The sequence below is a fragment of the Haliotis rufescens genome, unplaced genomic scaffold (genome assembly GCF_023055435.1).
Source record: "Haliotis rufescens isolate VD_foot unplaced genomic scaffold, xgHalRufe1.0.p SCAF_5, whole genome shotgun sequence".
Classification (NCBI taxonomy): domain Eukaryota; kingdom Metazoa; phylum Mollusca; class Gastropoda; order Lepetellida; family Haliotidae; genus Haliotis; species Haliotis rufescens.
This window is the reverse complement of record NW_025964223.1, coordinates 46159571-46179978: the sequence shown is the minus strand read 5'-3', so window position 1 is coordinate 46179978 and position 20408 is coordinate 46159571. Positions and strand designations below refer to the sequence as shown.

General features: G+C 43.7%; 1 protein-coding gene across 3 annotated transcripts in view; it reads left to right on the top strand.

The window, feature by feature from the left end:
- LOC124137156 (growth/differentiation factor 7-like) overlaps window positions 1–18875 on the top strand; it is a 74068-nt gene extending 55193 nt beyond the window's left edge. For 2 of the 3 annotated variants that reach the window (XM_048383653.1, XM_048383655.1), the window contains one exon: window positions 18260–18875. In XM_048383653.1, the coding sequence (XP_048239610.1) occupies window positions 18260–18336 (77 nt within the window). In that variant the 3' untranslated portion in view covers window positions 18337–18875. Of the gene's footprint in view, window positions 1–1535; window positions 1786–18259 lie in introns of those variants that run through there. The other variant, XM_048383654.1, reaches the window with a different exon arrangement.
- Window positions 18876–20408: the final 1533 nt, after the last annotated feature.

Here is a 20408-nt window from a genome sequence, read left to right as displayed (position 1 = left end):
TAAGTATTGCATTACCCTTACAAGATCTTCAGGTACAATGTGTGAAGCCCATTCCTGGTGTCCCAAGCCGTGATTCAGATGGAATAAATGCTAAAAGAGACGTAACACTACTCATATTACAAGGTCTTAAATATGGCATTATATCAAACGAAATGGACAAAACATCTTAGCATGGTTTTTGATTAGACTGTCATTGTACTGGTCATCAGATAATCATGTGTTCCAGTAATTGTACTGGTCATCGGATAATCATGTGTTCCAGTCATTGTACTGGTCACCAGACAACCATGAGCTCCATTCAATGTACTGGTCATCAGATAATCATGTGGTTCAGTCATTTTTCTGGCCATCTGACAACCATGAGCTCCATTCATCGTACTGGTCATCAGATAATCATGTGGTTCAGTCATTGTACTGGTCATCAGATAATCATGTGGTTCAGTCATTGTTCTGGTCATCTGACAACCATGAGCTCCAGTCATTGTCCTGGTCATCAGACAACCATGAGCTCCATTCAGCCATTGTACTGTCCATCTGACAACCATGAGACCCAGTCATTGTACAGGTCATCTGACAACCATGAGACCCAGTCATTGTACAGGTCATCTGACATCCCTGAGCTCTATCCCGTCACTGTACTGGCCATCAGACATCCCTGAGCTCCATTCAGTCATTGTAGTGGTAATCAAGCAGCCACGAGCTCCAGTCATTGTACTGGTCATCAGGTAACCATGATATCCAGTCATTATACTGGTTATCAAACAACCGCGAGCTCCAGTCATTGTACTGGTTATCTGACATCCCTAAGTTCCATGGCCTTCGGGTAATCTTGAACCACAAAAGCCGCCGACAGCTAAAGCTCTGTGACCACCACTTGTCAGTATAATTTATAGGTGCAATGCATAGAAGACTAGAGGTACACTAGCATTCTTCAAAAACTGATATCTTAACATTCAAAAAAAATTTTCTAGTACAACCATGTGCATTTGTTGTAAATTGTATGTTATAAACTAGAGATTGTTTGGAAATTATTAATCCATACCGATTTTTAATTTAAAGCATACTTTCTAAGCTTTTTAGATTGTGATGTGGCGTCGTTACATTTGTCTTTTCAAAGAAAGAGTAAAATATGTCATAGAAAAGAATATTATAGTCGGACTCGTGCTGTTGACTGTGTTTTGGGCAGATATTTCTCATGAATACGGAAGGTTTTTGTCGTCTTCATTTTATTTACATATCAAAAGCAAAAACAAATACTTTCGCCAATGTTCCATCGGCTCCGCAAAACTTATTTTAACTATGAATTACGGTAACAAGGACGTAGCGTAGTGTTCGTAGAATTGGTACGTTTCAAGGTGCATTTTGGACGTTTAAGTTCATTATTTCAAACGTAACAAGATACTCCATGACTAAACTACCTGTAACTCCAAAAGTAATTTTGCAAATTATGAGATTCATGTGGATCAGCTGCATGTTGTATATTTGAATGATGTTCGGGTATACAGTCACATGGACGTTTCTCCTCTATTTTACAGGCTCCTCCGCTGGGATGTTTCAAGTGTCCATTGCTTGTGTCCTCCTGGTCCTCATTGCTTCCTTCTTTACGCGATAATTACACCCACTGAGTGCCTTAGTCAACTTTTGCTGTGTCCTTCCATGTCACTTCCATTACTGTTAATCAACATATTTTCTATATCAGTGATCAATTAAACTGCTTCTACTCAACAAAGTAACGTTGTCGAAATGTCTATCAGCATTCACTAGAATAAAACGATTTTTTATAAATATATTTCTCTTTTCTTTATGAGGGCGGTCGGGTAGCCTAGTGGTTAAAGCGATCGCTCGTCACGCCGAAGACCCGGGTTCGATTTCCGACATGGGTAGAATGTGTGAAGCCTATTTCTGGTGTCCCCGCCGTGATATTGCTGGAATATTGCTAAAACGGCGTAAAACCATACTCACGCACTCTTTTCTTTATGTGTATATAATATAATGCCGTTACAACTGATATGATTATGTCAGATTATTCCATTTATGAAAAGCCAATCAAACCGGCATACAGGATCGAGTAACTTTTAATGCACACGTGTCATACAATCAAACGGATGTTGGACATATTTCGATTTTGATCAAAGTAATCTGAATAATTTGGGATATACGTACAAGTGCTATTCTACCTTACATTGGTTTCGAATTAATAATAAAACCGCTGACTCAAATCTATTTGATGGCTGCGCATTCCACAAATAACATATACACCTGCAAAACAATAAGCACCGCCCCATCTCTAATTTTACATGTTAAGGTATTGGTTGGATATATCTGCATATGGCTTCATAACTTTATAAACAATATTTAAATGTGTTTTGCCATAAAAAAATATGTAGGCATATAATATTTTGTAACAGAAATGTACCAAGCAAATTTATATGACTTTATTTGACAATTATAGTAGTATCACTTTTTAGAAGTGATTTTTTGGCGATCCACTCTGTCCTATTTCAATAACACCGCCTCACCCTACAACTCCCCTCCCCCCCCTCCTCCTCCTCCTCCGACCATACCGACCACACACACACACACACACACACACACACACACACACACACACACACACACACGCGCACGCGCACGCACACACACGCACGCACACACCGACACACGCACGCGCGCGCGCACACACACGCACGCACACGCACACGCACACACGCACACACGCACACACACACACACACACACGCCGATCGTTGGTCGGTATCCACTTAAACTTCGTGTGTATTAACAATTCAAAAGGAAACGAACATGGCGCCAAGAGCACCAGGAAACACCGGTTGTACGGGTCACACTGCATAAAAGTAACTCCATTTATAACAAACACCGGTGTAAAAGGCACCAAATGGAAAATTGTTTTAAGTTGTCAATCTGCTGAGTATTAATGTCGGAAAGTTATTTTTATTTGTCAATCTGCTGAGTATTAATTTTATACGTGCCATTTGAAGATAATAATTATGTAGTTTTGGCTCAGTTTTACGTGTAACAACGCCTTGTACTTTAATAGCTTAGAACATACAATTGCATACATGTACAAGTAAAACTGTTTCCGCGTTACAGATCACAATGAGGTCAATTGCGAGCGATATTTTTACCGAGAGCATATGCTCTTGAAATTACGTGGAAAGAACCTATAAATAAGGAGGTTATCCTCTGAATCCTTCATGGGCGTGCACATAATTATGTACATAAGGACTGGCAATTGTAGCTTATTGTAGATAATTGTATGGCTGCGTTGTAGTTCTAACCTTGACCTTGAACTGTACTGGCGCCAGGTCTGCACTCAGTGAATACTTCTACAATATGTTTTTAGGAGTATGATTAAAAAAAATTGATTTTAAACTTTTACAAATTAATAACAATATTTTTTTCGCTCAATTCACAACTGATCTTTGGGTAACTTAGGCAGCTTATTTTTGAAAATCAATAAATTTGCATTTTGTCGGCACAAATTTACATTTCTTGGATGGGGTCATGTGGTTGTAAATTTCTTAACCCAATCTTCACTGAAACAATTTAGTTTTACACGTAATTACTCATCCACATATTAATTTTTACAAATTGTTGCAGGAATGATTTAAATAGACATTATCAAATTTAAGAACAGTTCTTTCAATTTTCGATTTCATAAAAAAACAAACTGGGTTTGGTTTACCGCTCAGTTTATAATCTTTATTTCTCACTGATTTAAAACATACAATTTTTTTCTCTGGAAAGAAAACAAATAATAAAATGTATTTTGGAGGGGAGAAAGGGGTGGGTTGGGGCACAGCACCTTGCGATGAAACCTAATTCTTACTTCAAATGCTCAAATTATACAAAATATTAACGTAAATGTATGTTAAAACAATGTCGATATGAGTATGTCAAATTTGACATTTGAAACCAATTTGGAAAATAAATACAAGTGACATACGATGACCCTACATACGTTTAAGAAAGATGATTTTCAATAGAAGTAAAGGGTATACTACAAGTACCACAAACTATACCGATACGACACTCGTGCTAAAAACCTTCACTTTCACTCTCATACTTTCATTCAAAACGCACGACAGTCGTTGATCCATCATCGCCTTAGGAAGGGGATCAGAAATATGCACCAGTCAGACCAGTACTTGGAACTATGAGCTCCAGGATTCGATGAACGCGATTTGCGATTTGCGTCCGTTGGGCACGTCGGAAACCTATGATTGTGGGTTCGAATCCCGGTTCGCCCCGATTATGTTACTAGGTTTGCCACCATACCCGTGCTCGTGGGTTTCACCGAAGTGGTAAACGTCTGAGATCTGCATCACTTCGGGCTTTCTTCCCACAATAAGCTGACACGCCGTGATATAACTGGAAAACTGTTAAAAGCGGCGTTAAACCCAACTCACTCCCTACAACATGTGAAGACGGTTTCATCAATTGGTGAATGGACCTGTGCATAGTTCTCAAGCCAAAGCACCCGTGTTTCCGGAGACATCTGGTGATAAATATCAACGTTTACGCCACCCCCGAATATACGTCCTACTCAAACCACATACAATTATAAACTTTGTGAATGCAATACATAACACTGAACGCTATGTATAAATGAATCAGAGCATGGTTTTGAGATACGATGCAGTGTGTATTCGAAAGGATAAATACAGGCAGAGGGGAGAAAGAGGGACCAGGGCCCACTTGCACAAAACGATCTTAGCGCTAAGACTATTGTAAGCCTATGTTAAGTATGGGAGTTAAGATCATCTTAGCGCTAAGATCGCTTTGTGCAAGTGGACCCTGGAGAGACAGCGAGGGAGGTGTATACTAAAACAATAACCGTTAGCGCAGTTAGATACCGAGGAAGTCGAGTCATCGTGAGTGAGTGAGTGAGTATGGTTTTACACCGCTTTTAGCAATATTCCAGCAATATCACGGCGGGGAACACCAGAACTGGGCTTCACATTTTGTACATATGTAGGGAATCGAACCCTGGTTCTCGGCGTGTCGAGTGAACGCTTTAACCTCTAGACTACACTAGATATCACTGCTACATGGTGTTTCTTCTTCATGTTTGTTTGTTTGTTTGTTTATTTGTTGATTAACGCTGCATTCAACTCGAAATAGCCTCTCGTACTCCTTGCACCTGAAACGATCTGATGTCGCATTCAGCTATATTCAGGCTCTGTGACAGCGGTCTGTAAATAATCGAATCTGGACCAGACAATCCAACGATTGATATCATGAGCATCGATCAACGGAACTTGGATACGATGACACGCATCAACCAAGTCAGCGAGCCTGACCACACGATCCCGTTGATCGCCTCTTACGACAAACATGTGTTGCTGAAGACCAATTCTATCCCGGATCTTCACGGGTCATCTTCTTCATGAAGTCCGCAGCGTGGTGAATTGAATGGCTTCAGTGAATAAATTTATTAATTTTAATATATATGTTAAAACGCAGCAGTCATCATACATAGATGATATATCTGTTAAGAGAATGTTTTCTCCGTTAAGTATATATCCCAAATAAGTTTTAAACAATCCCCGTGAGAGCGTGAATCTCGTGCAGCGCCAGTTCGGATTTCAGAGTCACGTGATTGAAAGGAACGAGGGATGGGCAAGTACGCAGTCCGAGATCCGGTCTCCAAGTCTGAGCACTGTGAAAACAAATCACTTGACACGATAATTCAGTCAACAACACTTGTTCCTGTTCATACGAGGAGTGTAACATCAACAATTGATACACACGTTCTAGATTAACATTTATACCAAGATATATAGTTATCTTATAATTATTTAAAAATATATATCTACAAAATAGAAACTAAAATCCAAAGGAACTCAGACCAATGCTTATTCTAGACGTGCCAGATCATTCTAGACATGAGTTTGATTCGAGTTTTAATTTATTCTAAATGGTCTGAGAGACAGACTACATCCATTCCACAACGACCATTTAAAATATTCAAGTTCAATACGGAACTTTAATTAGAGTTTTCCATACTGTCGGATTTAGTCACAATTATCAATTTACATAGATTTCATTATATTATCTTCAACTGCATATTTGTCCGTGCCAGTATGAGCATTGAAGTCACTCCCTAACACAGCTACATCACCAAGTTGGTTAGTCTGTCTTACAGACCCTGATACAAATATATATCAAATACAGCCCATGCAAGTCTATAATGTTTGGCAAGTCTAGATCACTGCAGTATCTGAAAATGAAGAGAGTCACTGGGCTCCTTTTTATTATATTTTTATTAAGATAACTGAACAACTGTTTTTTTATGTACGATATGTTCATTTCAGAGACTAGATTTTAGTCTACAAGTTGGTGGAAAATAGCCAAAATCTTGAAACATAGACAATTCACATGTTAGTCATGATACCACGATGAGTTCACTGTATGGATGTGTACTCACCCTATCAGTAAGTATCTAGAAGTGATTTTTATGTAAAATGATATACAGTTATCACAAATATTAAAAAGGTTATGTTTTGCTTGTTTGTTGTTTAAAGCCGCACTCAGCAATAATTCAGTTTTGTTACGGCGGTCTGTAAACAATCGAATCTGGACAAGACAATCCAGTGATTGACTTCATGAGCATCGATCCACGCAATTGGGATACGATGAAATTCATCAACAAAGTCAGCGAGCCTGACCACCAGATCCCGTTAGTCGCCTCTTACGACAAGCAGAGTCGCCTCTTACACCAAACATGACCTTCACGTGGTGAGCTTCATCCAAACGCATCCGGTTTAAATGTAACTTCAAATGCCACATGCAAACGCCCATTCAGAATTAATAACAAAAACAACAGGTCACCGGGTAGCTTACTGGTGATAGCTTTCGCCAGTCACGCTGGACCACGGTAACATCGTGACCGAACATATCGACAACCCTAAATAACGTGAACCATAAACATAATGCAGTAATAAGCTTTTCTAGACATGGACAAGGTACCGTGCAGTTTGTGGATGTACGATTGTTTTTAATGTCTTTGCTATCTCCGCACTCGCATAACAGGACCCGTGAAGATCCGGGGTAGAATAGGTTTTCAGCAACCTATGCTTGCCGTTAAAGACGGCTATGTTTGTCTAAAGAGGCGACTAACGGGATCGGGTCAGGCTCGCTGACTTGGTTGATGCATGTCAATTCCATTTGCGTAGATCGATGCTCATGATATCAATCACTGGATTTTCTGGTTCAAACTCAATTATTTACAACTGGAATATTGCTGAGTGCGGCGTAAAACAACACACAGACAGTCACGGGGAGGGTCGTGTTCGATTCCCCGCATGGGTACATTGTGTGAGGCCGATATAGTAAGTCCTCCAACGATGTTGTTGGAATAATATTCACAGGTACAACCATACTCATACGTTCACAAAGAGGTTAAACTTGCTCAGTTTATTATAACTGCACAACAGTTACGAAGAATATAATGTCACCGTTGCACCGTGAGCATTGCCCTCAATATATCCAGAAGAACGCTCAGCATCTTGCACGGGCACAGGTGTAATTATAATGTGATTTTTTTCGGTAATGGGGAAAAATGTTCCACCTGTTTTATCACCATATGTTTCATAGATTTTACTGTCGGGTAAGAATGTCTACATTCCTCCGCTACACGTTTCCTTGTCCTGATAGGTGGTGGTGCTGCTGGTGGAGCTGGTGCCGGTGCTGATGGTGGTGCTGGTGGAGCTTGTGACATTCAAGCTCTTATGGATTGTTCAGATATACTTACAAGAACCCAGGGAGGTGAACAAGACATGTCAAAGTTATGCAGGTGAAGCAACTGAACCGAACATATCTGACCACAGTCCCCCCTGGTTTCGTTGTCCTCTTGTCAGTGCTCCCTAGATCCACTGTCCCTGTTGTCTGTACTCCCTAGATCCACTGTCCCTGTTGTCAGTGCTCCCTAGATCCACTTTCCCTGTTGTCAGTATCCCTGGATCCACTGTCCCTGTTGTCAGTGCTCACTGGATCCACTGTCCCTGTTGTCAGTATCCCTGGATCCACTGTCCCTGTTGTCAGTGCTCCCTATTCAACTGTCCCTGTTGTCAGTATCCCTGGATCCGCTGTCCTGTTGTCAGTGCTCCCTAGATCCACAGCCCATGTTGTCAGTATCCCTGGATCTGCTGCCCTTTTGTCTGTACTCCCTAGATCCACTGTCCCTGTTATCAGTGCTCACTAGATCCGCTGTCCTGTTGTCAGTATCCCTGGATCCGCTGCCCCTATTGTCAGTGCTCACTAGATCCACTGTCCCTTTTATCAGTGCTCCCTAGATCCACTGTCCCTGTTGTCAGTGCTCCATAGATCCACTGTCCCTGTTGTCAGTATCCCTGGATCCACTGTCCCTGTTGTCAGTGCTCCCTAGATCCACTGTCCCTGTTGTCAGTATCCCTGGATCCACTGTCCTGTTGTCTGTACTCCCTAAATCCACTGTCCCTGTTGTCAGTGCTCACTAGATCCACTGTCCCTGTTGTCAGTATCACTGGATCCGCTGTCCCTGTTGTCAGTGCTCCCTAGATCCACTGTCCCTTTTATCAGTGCTCCCTAGATCCACTGTCCCTGTTGTCAGTGCTCCATAGATCCACTGTCCCTGTTGTCAGTATCCCTGGATCCACTGTCCCTGTTGTCAGTGCTCCCTAGATCCACTGTCCCTGTTGTCAGTATCCCTGGATCCACTGTCCTGTTGTCTGTACTCCCTAAATCCACTGTCCCTGTTGTCAGTGCTCACTAGATCCACTGTCCCTGTTGTCAGTATCACTGGATCCGCTGTCCCTGTTGTCAGTGCTCCCTAGATCCACTGTCCCTGTTGTCAGTGCTCACTAGATCCACTGTCCCTGTTGTCAGTATCCCTGGATCCACTGTCCCTGTTGTCAGTGCTCCCTGGTTTCGCTGTCCTGTTGTCAGTATCCCTGGATCCACTGTCCCTGTTGTCAGTATCCCTGGATCCACTGTCCTGTTGTCTGTACTCCCTAAATCCACTGTCCCTGTTGTCAGTGCTCACTAGATCCACTGTCCCTGTTGTCAGTATCCGTGGATCCGCTGTCCCTGTTGTCAGTGCTCCCTAGATCCACTGTCCTGTTGTCAGTATCCGTGGATCCGCTGTCCCTGTTGTCAGTGCTCACTAGATCCACTGTCCCTATTGTCAGTATCCCTGGATCCACTGTCCCTGTTGTCAGTGCTCCCTGGTTTCGCTGTCCTGTTGTCAGTATCCCTGGATCTACTGTCTCTGTTGTCAGTATCCCTAGATCCACTGTGCCTGTTGTCAGTATCCCTGGATCCACTGTCCCTGTTGTCAGTATCCCTGGATCCATTGTCCCTGTTGTCAGTATCCCTGGATCCACTGTCCCTGTTGTCAGTGCCCCCTGGATCCACTGTCCATGTTGTCAGTATCCCTATATCCGCTGTCCTTGTTGTCAGCATCCCTGGATCCTCTGTCCCTGTTGTCAGTGGTCCCTAGATCCACTGTCCCTGTTGTCAGTATCCCTGGATCCACTGTCCCTGTTGCCAGTGCTCATTAGATCCACTGTCCCTTTTGTCAGTATCCCTAGATCCACTGTCCCTGTTGTCAGTATCCCTGGATCCACTGTCCCTGTTGTCAGTATCCCTGGATGCGCTGTCCCTATTGTCAGTGCTCACTAGATCCACTGTCCCTGTTGTCAGTATCCCTGGATCCACTGTCCCTGTTGTCAATATCCCTGGATCCTCTGTCCCTGTTGTCAGTGCTCACTAGATTCACTGTCCCTGTTGTCAGTATCCCTGGATCCACTGTCCCTGTTGTCAGTGCTCATTAGATCCACTGTCCCTTTTGTCAGTATGCCTAGATCCACTGTCCCTGTTGTCAGTATCCCTGGATCCACTGTCCCTGTTGTCAGTATCCCTGGATCCACTGTCCCTGTTGTCAGTGCTCCCTAGATCCACTGTCTCTTTTGTAAGTATCCTTGGATCCACTGTCCCTGTTGTCAGTATCCCTGGATACACTGTCCCTGTTGTCAGTGCTCCGTAGATCCGCTGTCCCTGTTGTCAATATCCCTGGATCCACTGTCCCTGTTGTCAGTGCTCCAAAGATCCACTGTCCCTTTTGTCAGTATCCCTAGATCCACTGACTCTTTTGTCAGTATCCCTAGATCCACTGTCCCTGTTGTCAGTATCCCTGGATCCACTGTCCCTGTTGTCAGTATCCCTGGATCCACTGTCCCTGTTGTCAGTATCCCTGGATCCACTGTCCCTGTTGTCAGTGCTCCCTAGATCCACTGTCCCTGTTGTCAGTAACCCTGGATACACTTTACCTGTTGTCAGTGCTCACTAGATCCACTGTCCCTTTTGTCAGTATCCCTAGATCCACTGTCTTTGTTGTCAGTATCCCTGGATCCACTGTCCCTGTTGTCAGTGCTCACTAGATCCACTGTCCCTTTTGTCAGTATCCCTGGATCCACTGTTCCTGTTTTCAGTGCTCACTAGATCCACTGTCCCTTTTGTCAGTATCCCTAGATCCACTGTCCCTGTTGTCAGTATCCCTGGATCCACTGTCCCTGTTGTCAGTATCCCTGGATCCGCTGCCCTTTTGTCTTTACTCCCTAGATCCACTGTCCCTGTTATCAGTGCTCCCTAGATCCGCTGTCCTGTTGTCAGTATCCCTGGATCCACTGTCCCTGCTGTCAGTATCCCTGGATCCACTGTCCCTGTTGTCAGTGCTCCCTGGATCCACTGTCCCTGTTGTCAGTATCCCTATATCCGCTGTCCTTGTTGTCAGTATCCCTGGATCCTCTGTCCCTGTTGTCAGTGCTCCTTAGATCCACTGTCCCTGTTGTCAGTATCATTGGATCCACTGTCCCTGTTGTCAGTGCTCATTAGATCCACTGTCCCTTTTGTCAGTATCCCTAGATCCACTGTCCCTGTTGTCAGTATCCCTGGATCCACTGTCCCTGTTGTCAGTATCCCTGGATCCACTGTCCCTATTGTCAGTGCTCACTAGATCCACTGTCCCTGTTGTCAGTATCCCTGGATCCACTGTCCCTGTTGTCAGTATCCCTGGATCCTCTGTCCCTGTTGTCAGTGCTCACTAGATTCACTGTCCCTGTTGTCAGTATCCCTGGATCCACTGTCCCTGTTGTCAGTGCTCATTAGATCCACTGTCCCTTTTGTCAGTATCCCTAGATCCACTGTCCCTGTTGTCAGTATCCCTGGATCCACTGTCCCTGTTGTCAGTATCCCTGGATCCACTATCCCTGTTGTCAGTGCTCCCTAGATCCACTGTCTCTTTTGTAAGTATCCCTGGATCCACTGTCCCTGTTGTCAATATCCCTGGATACACTGTCCCTGTTGTCAGTGCTCCGTAGATCCGCTGTCCCTGTTGTCAATATCCCTGGATCCACTGTCCCTGTTGTCAGTGCTCCAAAGATCCACTGTCCCTTTTGTCAGTATCCCTGGATCCACTGACCCTTTTGTCAGTATCCCTGGATCCACTGACCCTTTTGTCAGTATCCCTAGATCCACTGTCCCTGTTGTCAGTATCCCTGGATCCACTGTCCCTGTTGTCAGTATCCCTGGATCCACTGTCCCTGTTGTCAGTATCCCTGGATCCGCTGTCGTGTTGTCTGTACTCCCTAGATCCACTGTCCCTGTTGTCAGTGCTCCCTAGATCCACTGTCCCTGTTGTCAGTGCTCCCTAGATCCACTGTCCCTGTTGTCAGTATCCCTGGATCCACTGTCCCTGTTGTCAGTATCCCTAGATCCGCTGTCCTTGTTGTCAGTATCCCTGGATCCTCTGTCCCTGTTGTCAGTGCTCATTAGATCCACTGTCCCTTTTGTCAGTATCCCTAGATCCACTGCCCCTGTTGTCAGTGCTCCCTAGATCCACTGTCCCTGTTGTCAGTGCTCCCTAGATCCACTGTCCCTGTTGTCAGTATCCCTGGATCCACTGTCCCCGTTGTCAATATCCCTAGATCCACTGTCCCTGTTGTCAGTGCTCACTAGATCCACTGTCCCTGTTGTCAGTGCTCCCTAGATCCACTGTCCTGTTGTCTGTACTCCCTAGATCCACTGTCCCTGTTGTCAGTATCTCTAGATCCACTGTCCCTGTTCTCAATATCCCTGTATCCGCTGTCCCTGTTGTCAGTATCCCTGGATCTACTGTCCCTGTTGTCAGTATCCCTGGATCCACTGTCCCTGTTGTCAGTGCTCCCTAGATCCACTGTCCCTGTTGTCAGTGCTCCCTAGATCCACTGTCCCTGTTGTCAGTATCCCTGGATCCACTGTCCCTGTTCTCAGTATCCCTGGATCCACTGTCCCTGTTGTCAGTGCTCCCTAGATCCACTGTCCCTGTTGTCAGTGCTCCCTAGATCCACTGTCCCTGTTGTCAGTGCTCCCAAGATCCACTGTCCCTGTTGTCAGTGCTCCTTAGATCCACTGTCCCTGTTGTCAGTGCTCCCTGGATCCGCTGTCGTGTTGTCTGTACTCCCTAGATCCACTGTCCCTGTTGTCAGTGCTCACTAGATCCACTGTCCCTGTTGTCAGTGCTCCCTAGATCCACTGTCCCTGTTGTCAGTGCTCACTAGATCCACTGTCCTTGTTGTCAGTGCTCCCTAGATCCACTGTCCCTGTTGTCAGTGCTCCCTAGATCCACTTTCCCTGTCGTCAGTGCTCCCTGGATCCGCTGTCCTGTTGTCTGTACTCCCTAGATCCACTGTCCCTGTTGTCAGTGCTCACTAGATCCACTGTCCCTGTTGTCAGTATCCCTGGATCCACTGTCCCTGCTGTCAGTATCCCTAGATCCACTGACCCTGTTGTCAATATCCCTGGATCCACTGTCCCTGTTGTCAGTGCTCACTAGATCCACTGTCCCTGTTGTCAGTGCTCCCTAGATCCACTGTCCCTGTTGTCAGTGCTCACTAGATCCACTGTCCTTGTTGTCAGTGCTCCCTAGATCCACTGTCCCTGTTGTCAGTGCTCCCTAGATCCACTTTCCCTGTCGTCAGTGCTCCCTGGATCCGCTGTCCTGTTGTCTGTACTCCCTAGATCCACTGTCCCTGTTGTCAGTGCTCACTAGATCCACTGTCCCTGTTGTCATTGCTCCCTAGATCCACTGTCCCTGTTGTCAGTATCCCTGGATCCACTGTCCCTGCTGTCAGTATCCCTGGATCCACTGTCCCTGTTGTCAGTGCTCCCTAGATCCACTGTCCCTGTTGTCAGTGCTCCCTAGATCCACTGTCCCTGTTGTCAGTGCTCCCAAGATCCACTGTCCCTGTTGTCAGTGCTCCTTAGATCCACTGTCCCTGTTGTCAGTGCTCCCTGGATCCGCTGTCGTGTTGTCTGTACTCCCTAGATCCACTGTCCCTGTTGTCAGTGCTCACTAGATCCACTGTCCCTGTTGTCAGTGCTCCCTAGATCCACTGTCCCTGTTGTCAGTGCTCACTAGATCCACTGTCCTTGTTGTCAGTGCTCCCTAGATCCACTGTCCCTGTTGTCAGTGCTCCCTAGATCCACTTTCCCTGTCGTCAGTGCTCCCTGGATCCGCTGTCCTGTTGTCTGTACTCCCTAGATCCACTGTCCCTGTTGTCAGTGCTCACTAGATCCACTGTCCCTGTTGTCAGTATCCCTGGATCCACTGTCCCTGCTGTCAGTATCCCTAGATCCACTGACCCTGTTGTCAATATCCCTGGATCCACTGTCCCTGTTGTCAGTGCTCACTAGATCCACTGTCCCTGTTGTCAGTGCTCCCTAGATCCACTGTCCCTGTTGTCAGTGCTCACTAGATCCACTGTCCTTGTTGTCAGTGCTCCCTAGATCCACTGTCCCTGTTGTCAGTGCTCCCTAGATCCACTTTCCCTGTCGTCAGTGCTCCCTGGATCCGCTGTCCTGTTGTCTGTACTCCCTAGATCCACTGTCCCTGTTGTCAGTGCTCACTAGATCCACTGTCCCTGTTGTCATTGCTCCCTAGATCCACTGTCCCTGTTGTCAGTATCCCTGGATCCACTGTCCCTGCTGTCAGTATCCCTAGATCCACTGACCCTGTTGTCAATATCCCTGGATCCACTGTCCCTGTTGTCAGTGCTCACTAGATCCACTGTCCCTGTTGTCAGTGCTCCGTAGATCCACTGTCCCTGTTGTCAGTGCTCCCTAGATCCACTGTCCCTGTTGTCAGTGCTCCCTAGATCCACTGTCCCTGTTGTCAGTGCTCCCTGGATCCGCTGTCCTGGTGTCTGTACTCCCTAGATCCACTGTCCCTGTTGTCAGTGCTTCCTAGATCCACTGTCCCTGTTGTCAGTGCTCCCTAGATCCACTGTCCCTGTTGTCAGTATCCCTGGATCCACTGTCCCTGCTGTCAGTATCCCTAGATCCACTGACCCTGTTGTCAATATCCCTGGATCCACTGTCCCTGTTGTCAGTGCTCCCTAGATCCACTGTCCCTGTTGTCAGTGCTCCCTAGATCCACTGTCCCTGTTGTCAGTATCCCTGGATTCACTGTCCCTGTTGTCAGTATCACTGGATCCGCTGTCCTGTTCTCAGTATCCCTGGATCCGCTGTCCTGTTGTCAGGATCCCTGGATCCGCTATCCTGTTGTCATTTCCCCTTGGTTTCGCTGTCCTGTTGTCAGTATCCCTGGATCCGCTGTCCTGTTGTCAGTATCCCTGGATCCGCTGTCCTGTTGTCAGTGCTCCCTAGATCCACTGTCCCTGTTATCAGTACCCACTCACCCACTGTCCCTGTTAGCAGTACCCACTCACCCTGTGTCCCTGTTTCCCACTTACCAGTTTATAACGTGATGTTATGATCTAAACGTGTCAGAAATGATTACAATCCAGTAATGATTGACTTTAGGATCGGACATGCTGGCCTCGTTTCAAAACATATTCTGTGTATAAGATTTAAGCAAGTTGGTTACATAATTATCTACTAGTATCCCACTGTAGGAAATATGCTTTATAAATCTAACATGTTTGACAATGTCTTTATCTTACAGCGTCTTCGGTGAGTACAGAGGTTGTTTAGCTGCTCAACCAAACTGTAATACCTCTGCTCAACTCAAATCTTTGGACGATGTTGCGAAGCAATATAATTTGGACCTAACTGCATGTGAGTATTATATTACATTACAAGGAATTATAATGACATGTTGATGAAATGTCGCGTTTTCACAAAACTCAGTTTGTCCATATGCATATGATGTGTTTCTTGTTTCTTGTTTGAAGAACTGTTCAAGCTGCTTGGAACTTTAGAAATGGAAATTTAACCTTTTGTCATAACATAATAAAAAGCATAAATACAAGAGACTGTGGTGCTGGTTGAGCAAACGTTTATGCAAGAAGCATAACAAAACACGATACATGGAAAATACTTTGGAGAGTTAACAAAACCCATTAACTGAAGTAACTAGAGTTACCTTCCCATGTTAAACATCCCCCTAAGACTGCCAATGTGTGATACATACGAGATTGGTAAAAGCTTTGACTAGAACTGGAGCACAATGTTACGACCAGGCAAAAATGAGTTGGTGTATGTCAAGTGAGAGTTGTCACTCATTGGACGCCACAAGCACTTGCCGAATCGATGAGGTTACATCACCAGCGTCATAGTAGCGTTTGAATGTATCTTACGACCAGTTACCAGACTCGCTTTATCGTTACATCTCACAAAAAGCCAGGACAGACAGACTTAGGTGTTGTTGTTTGCAAAAAAAACCGGTTTCATCACTGATTTTTAGTATCCATTCATATAATTGTCACAGCTCGTTTGCCTTTTACGCCCTGGCGTTGACATTTTATATGGATTGTATGGTAGGGGTGAAAATATTCATGCGGTCATGACCTACATGTCTCGTACTTGTCATAGGTGACCAGAATACTTGCGACTACCAGGGCCTCATGAAATGCTCAGAGATAATGCAGGCACACGAGGGAGGATCACAAGACAAGGACACGATATGCAGGTAAAACATCTAAACAAACTCAACAACTGTCGCAGTTAGTGGCTAATGACTAGCCCTCTTTCATCAGCATTATCTTGCCCCCTACAGCAACAGTCCACACTTAGCATCCATGTTAGCGTCATCAGCTAACTAATTTTTCTACCAAAAGCTTCACAGTGGCCTATTGGTGCCACTTTTGTAAACTTCTCGTTATTTCAATCATTTGTTTATTTTCTCGAAATTTCGATTTTTGTCTCGTTACAACGATTACATTTTCGATATTTCAATCATTTTCTTGTTACTTTTGATGTTTGTGTCGTATTTTTTACTAATTTCAAGGTTATTTCCAAAATTCGAAATATCGAGTTTTTCTCGTTGCTTTAATTATTTTCTCGTTATTTCAATAATTATTATCGTTACATCGAGTTTTATCTTAAAAGTTTATCTTAAAAACTCGAAATTTCGAATTTCTTCTCGTTATTTCAATTATTTTTTCGTAATTTCGATTATTTCAAAATTAACATGAAAGAACTTTGTACCAAATTCGGATAGCCGAAAAAAAAATGGGCCATCACATTTGGCGTCCAAAACCTGAGCAATGAACTCCTATACCTAAGACGTTCGGACTCCACCCCCGGCTGGGAAGAATGTGGCCACAATATTCTGCGATTCGAAGGCGGTGGTACTGGTAGATTATATTATCTACCCCACAAAACGGAAATGACAGGTCAATATTATGCCAACGTTATTGTCTGAATTGAGAAGTGGAGTTCTGCTGTTGCAAGACACTGAAAACCACAGCGGCACAGACTGTTATAAAGGAGTATGGCTTTGAACAGTTCCGTCATCCCCACCACAGTCAAGATCTTGTCCCGACAGACTATTATTTCCTTATGTCTCTATGTAATGCCTTGAGGACTTCAAGTGTTCCTCACTTTTGTATGACCATGGAAAGCGTGACATTTTACATTCTTGATTTATAGAATTAACACCTAACAAGGGCTTTGTGTAAGGAGATCCGTGAAGATCCGGGGTAGATTAGGTCTTCAGCAACCCATGCATGCCGTAAAAGGTGACTATGCTTGTCATAAGAGGCGACTAACAGGATCGGGTGGTCAGGCTCGCTGACTTGGTTGATGCATGTCATCGTATCCCAATTGCGTGGATCGATGCTCATGATGTCAATGACTGGATTGTCTGGTCCATACTCGATTATTTACAGACCGACATCATATAGCTGGAATATTGCTGAGTGTGGCGTTAAACAACAAATACACAAACAAACAAACTTTATGTAAGGAAGTGTGTTGAGGATAAAATCTTACATACTGAAGTTGGATGAAGAACTTAACTTGAATTACTGGCTGTGTATAAACAGTTATACCTTACTTTATGGATGTGCATACAAAAGTACATGTATGTTGAGAATGATATGTATACTACTCAAGAGAAGTGAAAGAACACCCCGGGGCGGTCGGGTAGCCTAGTGGTTAAAGCGTTAGCTCGTCACGCCGGGTTCGATTCCCGACATTGGTACAATGTGCGAAGCCCATTTCTGGTGTCCCCCGCCTTGATATTTCTGGATTATTGCTAAAAGCGGCGTAAAACCATACTCACTCACTCACTGAAAGAACACCCAATTCTTCCATATTACTATAGTTAATCTGTCGTCCTTCCTTTGAGTCGTATACAATATTGTTACCCTTTGAAATGTATTTAGCATTATCCATCATGGTCTGCATAATGAACTATTTCAAGTGAATATACACTAATTGAGAAGTCTTATACTTTCTAACGTCTTGCATATTCTCCTCACAGAGTCTTCGGTCAGTACAAAGGTTGCCTTTCGGAACAGAAAAACTGTGATACTTCTCCGGGCTTGAAACTTCTAGAAGATAGCATGAAGGAAATCGGAATTGATCTAAACACCTGTAAGTATTAATTTATGTTGACTTCCCAAGGTTTCATACCATTTTATCAACCATAGAAACATGTACACGGTGTATAGATGTCTAGGTAAATATAAGCCTGCTTTTCCAACGGCCATATGGGGAACGATGCTAATATTTTTATAACACGTATAACATGCACATAAATAGATACACTATATCCACTGAAGCATTATATGTGTCTTTGGTAAATTTATCTTTGCCAACGGCTTTTCTGTTACTTATAATGTATGAAAAATTGTGGAACAGTCATAAAGTCATATATTTTTGTAATTGCCAGATGCATGTAGTTCAGCTGCCGACTGTATATATGTTGCACGTCTGAATCATGTTCATGTGGACTTAACCCTCTATTTTACAGGCTCCTCCGCTGGGATGTTTCAAGTGTCCATTGCCTATGTCCTCCTGGTCCTCATTGCTTCCTTCTTTACGCGATAATTACACCCACTGAGTGCCTTAGTCAACTTTTGCTGTGTCCTTCCATGTCACTTCCATATCTGTTAGTCAACATATTTTCTATGTCAGTGATCAATTAAACTGCTTCTACTCAACAAAGTAACGTTGTCAAAATGTCTATCAGCATACACTAGCATAAACCGATACACAATAATTACATCCACTGAGTGTCTAATAGACTAACATCTAGTCTCTGAAATGAACATATCGTACAGAAAAAAACAGTTGTTCAGTTATCTTAATAAAAATCTAATAAAAAGGGAGCCCAGTGATTCTCTTCATTTTCAGATACTGCAGTAATCTAGACTTGCCAAAAATTATAGACTTGCATGGGCTGTAGTTGATATAAATGTATCAGGGTCTGTAAGACAGACTAAGTGTCTAAGTCAACTTTTTCTTGTCACTTCCATTATTGTTATTCTACATGTTCATAATGTCACTTCAAGGTTTTTGTACTAAACTCACACTAACGTCCTCTAAATGTCTGTCAGCATACACCGAAATAAATCATCTTTTTTATATGAATGTGTTTCTCTTGTGTTTATGTGTATAAGTTTGATATGTGTATGTATTTGAACAATGACAGCCAAATTTTATAAAGGCTTAATTCCCTCTGTATCCAACGTTGTGCCATAAATGACGACTAAAGGATGACAAATGTCACCTTCTTGAGACAGCCTTTATAAGACTATTCTTCTAAGTGTTGATTAGGTGAGTGAGTATGGTTTTACGCCGCTTTTAGCAATATTCCAGCCATATCATGGCGGGGGACACCAGAAATGGGCTTCACACATTCTACCCATGTCAGGAATCGAACCAGGGTCTTTGGCGTGACGAGCGAACGCTTTAACCACTAGGCTACCCGACCACCCTCTAAGTGTTGAGAATAATGTGTGTTGAATGTGTGACAGGAATGTTCCGGTGTATCGGACAAGCCAGTGATGTAACTATGACCAAGGATCCTCGCCATTGGGGCACGATGGCGCACAATCAGCCACGTGACTGATAAAGTAGTGGAATGCTAGGGTCTGTTCTTCTCCCGGACTCCACGCGTCAACCATTAAGTAGATTGAATATTGTTTAAAGGGCAAGTATAGTGAACAAAATTATTGCGATCGTGTTGCGAATATCAATTGTCGCAGCTATATGAAGTCAATTCCCAAGAGATCGTAGAAAGTACTCGTAAATGTCTATGTGTAAGTGCTGAAATCACACGCTTCCTAATAAGAATCCCAAACAAAACTATTTGAGGGCGCGATTTAAGCCACCGGCGCAACGGTGCAGCAATGCGTGACAATTGTCTTCATTGTCTGATATTTTGCCCGACTTGTGATGCTCGGATCGGATGCGTCAGGAAGCGGTCAATCTGAAAGTGTTGTTATTTCTGTTAAGTCTACAAAAGATAACATTGTCTACATTGCTGAATGTGTGAAACGACGTTTCATCTTGACATTGTGAATAATTAAAATAACATCTAATGTCTGTAACGATCTTTTTAAGGCTAACATCCTATTTGGGGACCATAAACTTCCTACCTGTCCAGCAGTGTTCATTTATATAGAGAATACTACACTCATTCTCGTTAGATACCATTTTTACGAAACGAGTGGTCATTCTATGGTATCTGACCGAGCTTCGCTCGGTCAGATATCATAGAAAGTTCACGAGTTTGGTAAAAATGGTATCTAACGAGAATGAGTGTGGTATTTTATTTATTACCGACGTTAAATATATATTTAACTGTTAAAACATAACAACTTTCGTTCGTTGACAGACCAAACTGAAACCGGTTGCAAAATCATTTTAATATACACCCGTACATCCAGCATTCGTTTACTTTAAAATAATTATATCAAATAAACAATTGATAACAAGAATGTGCACTGTATAAAATATTATATTATCACATTTAACATTTCCATTGTGATAATCGTCAACCGGTTTCTGGCTGGCGAGAAGTTGTCTCTTCTCCATCTTAAGGGTAAAGGAGGTTTCTCTGGAAACATATCCAATGAATGGAAGGTTGACGTCTGGTCGTAATCGATCCTTCTTAG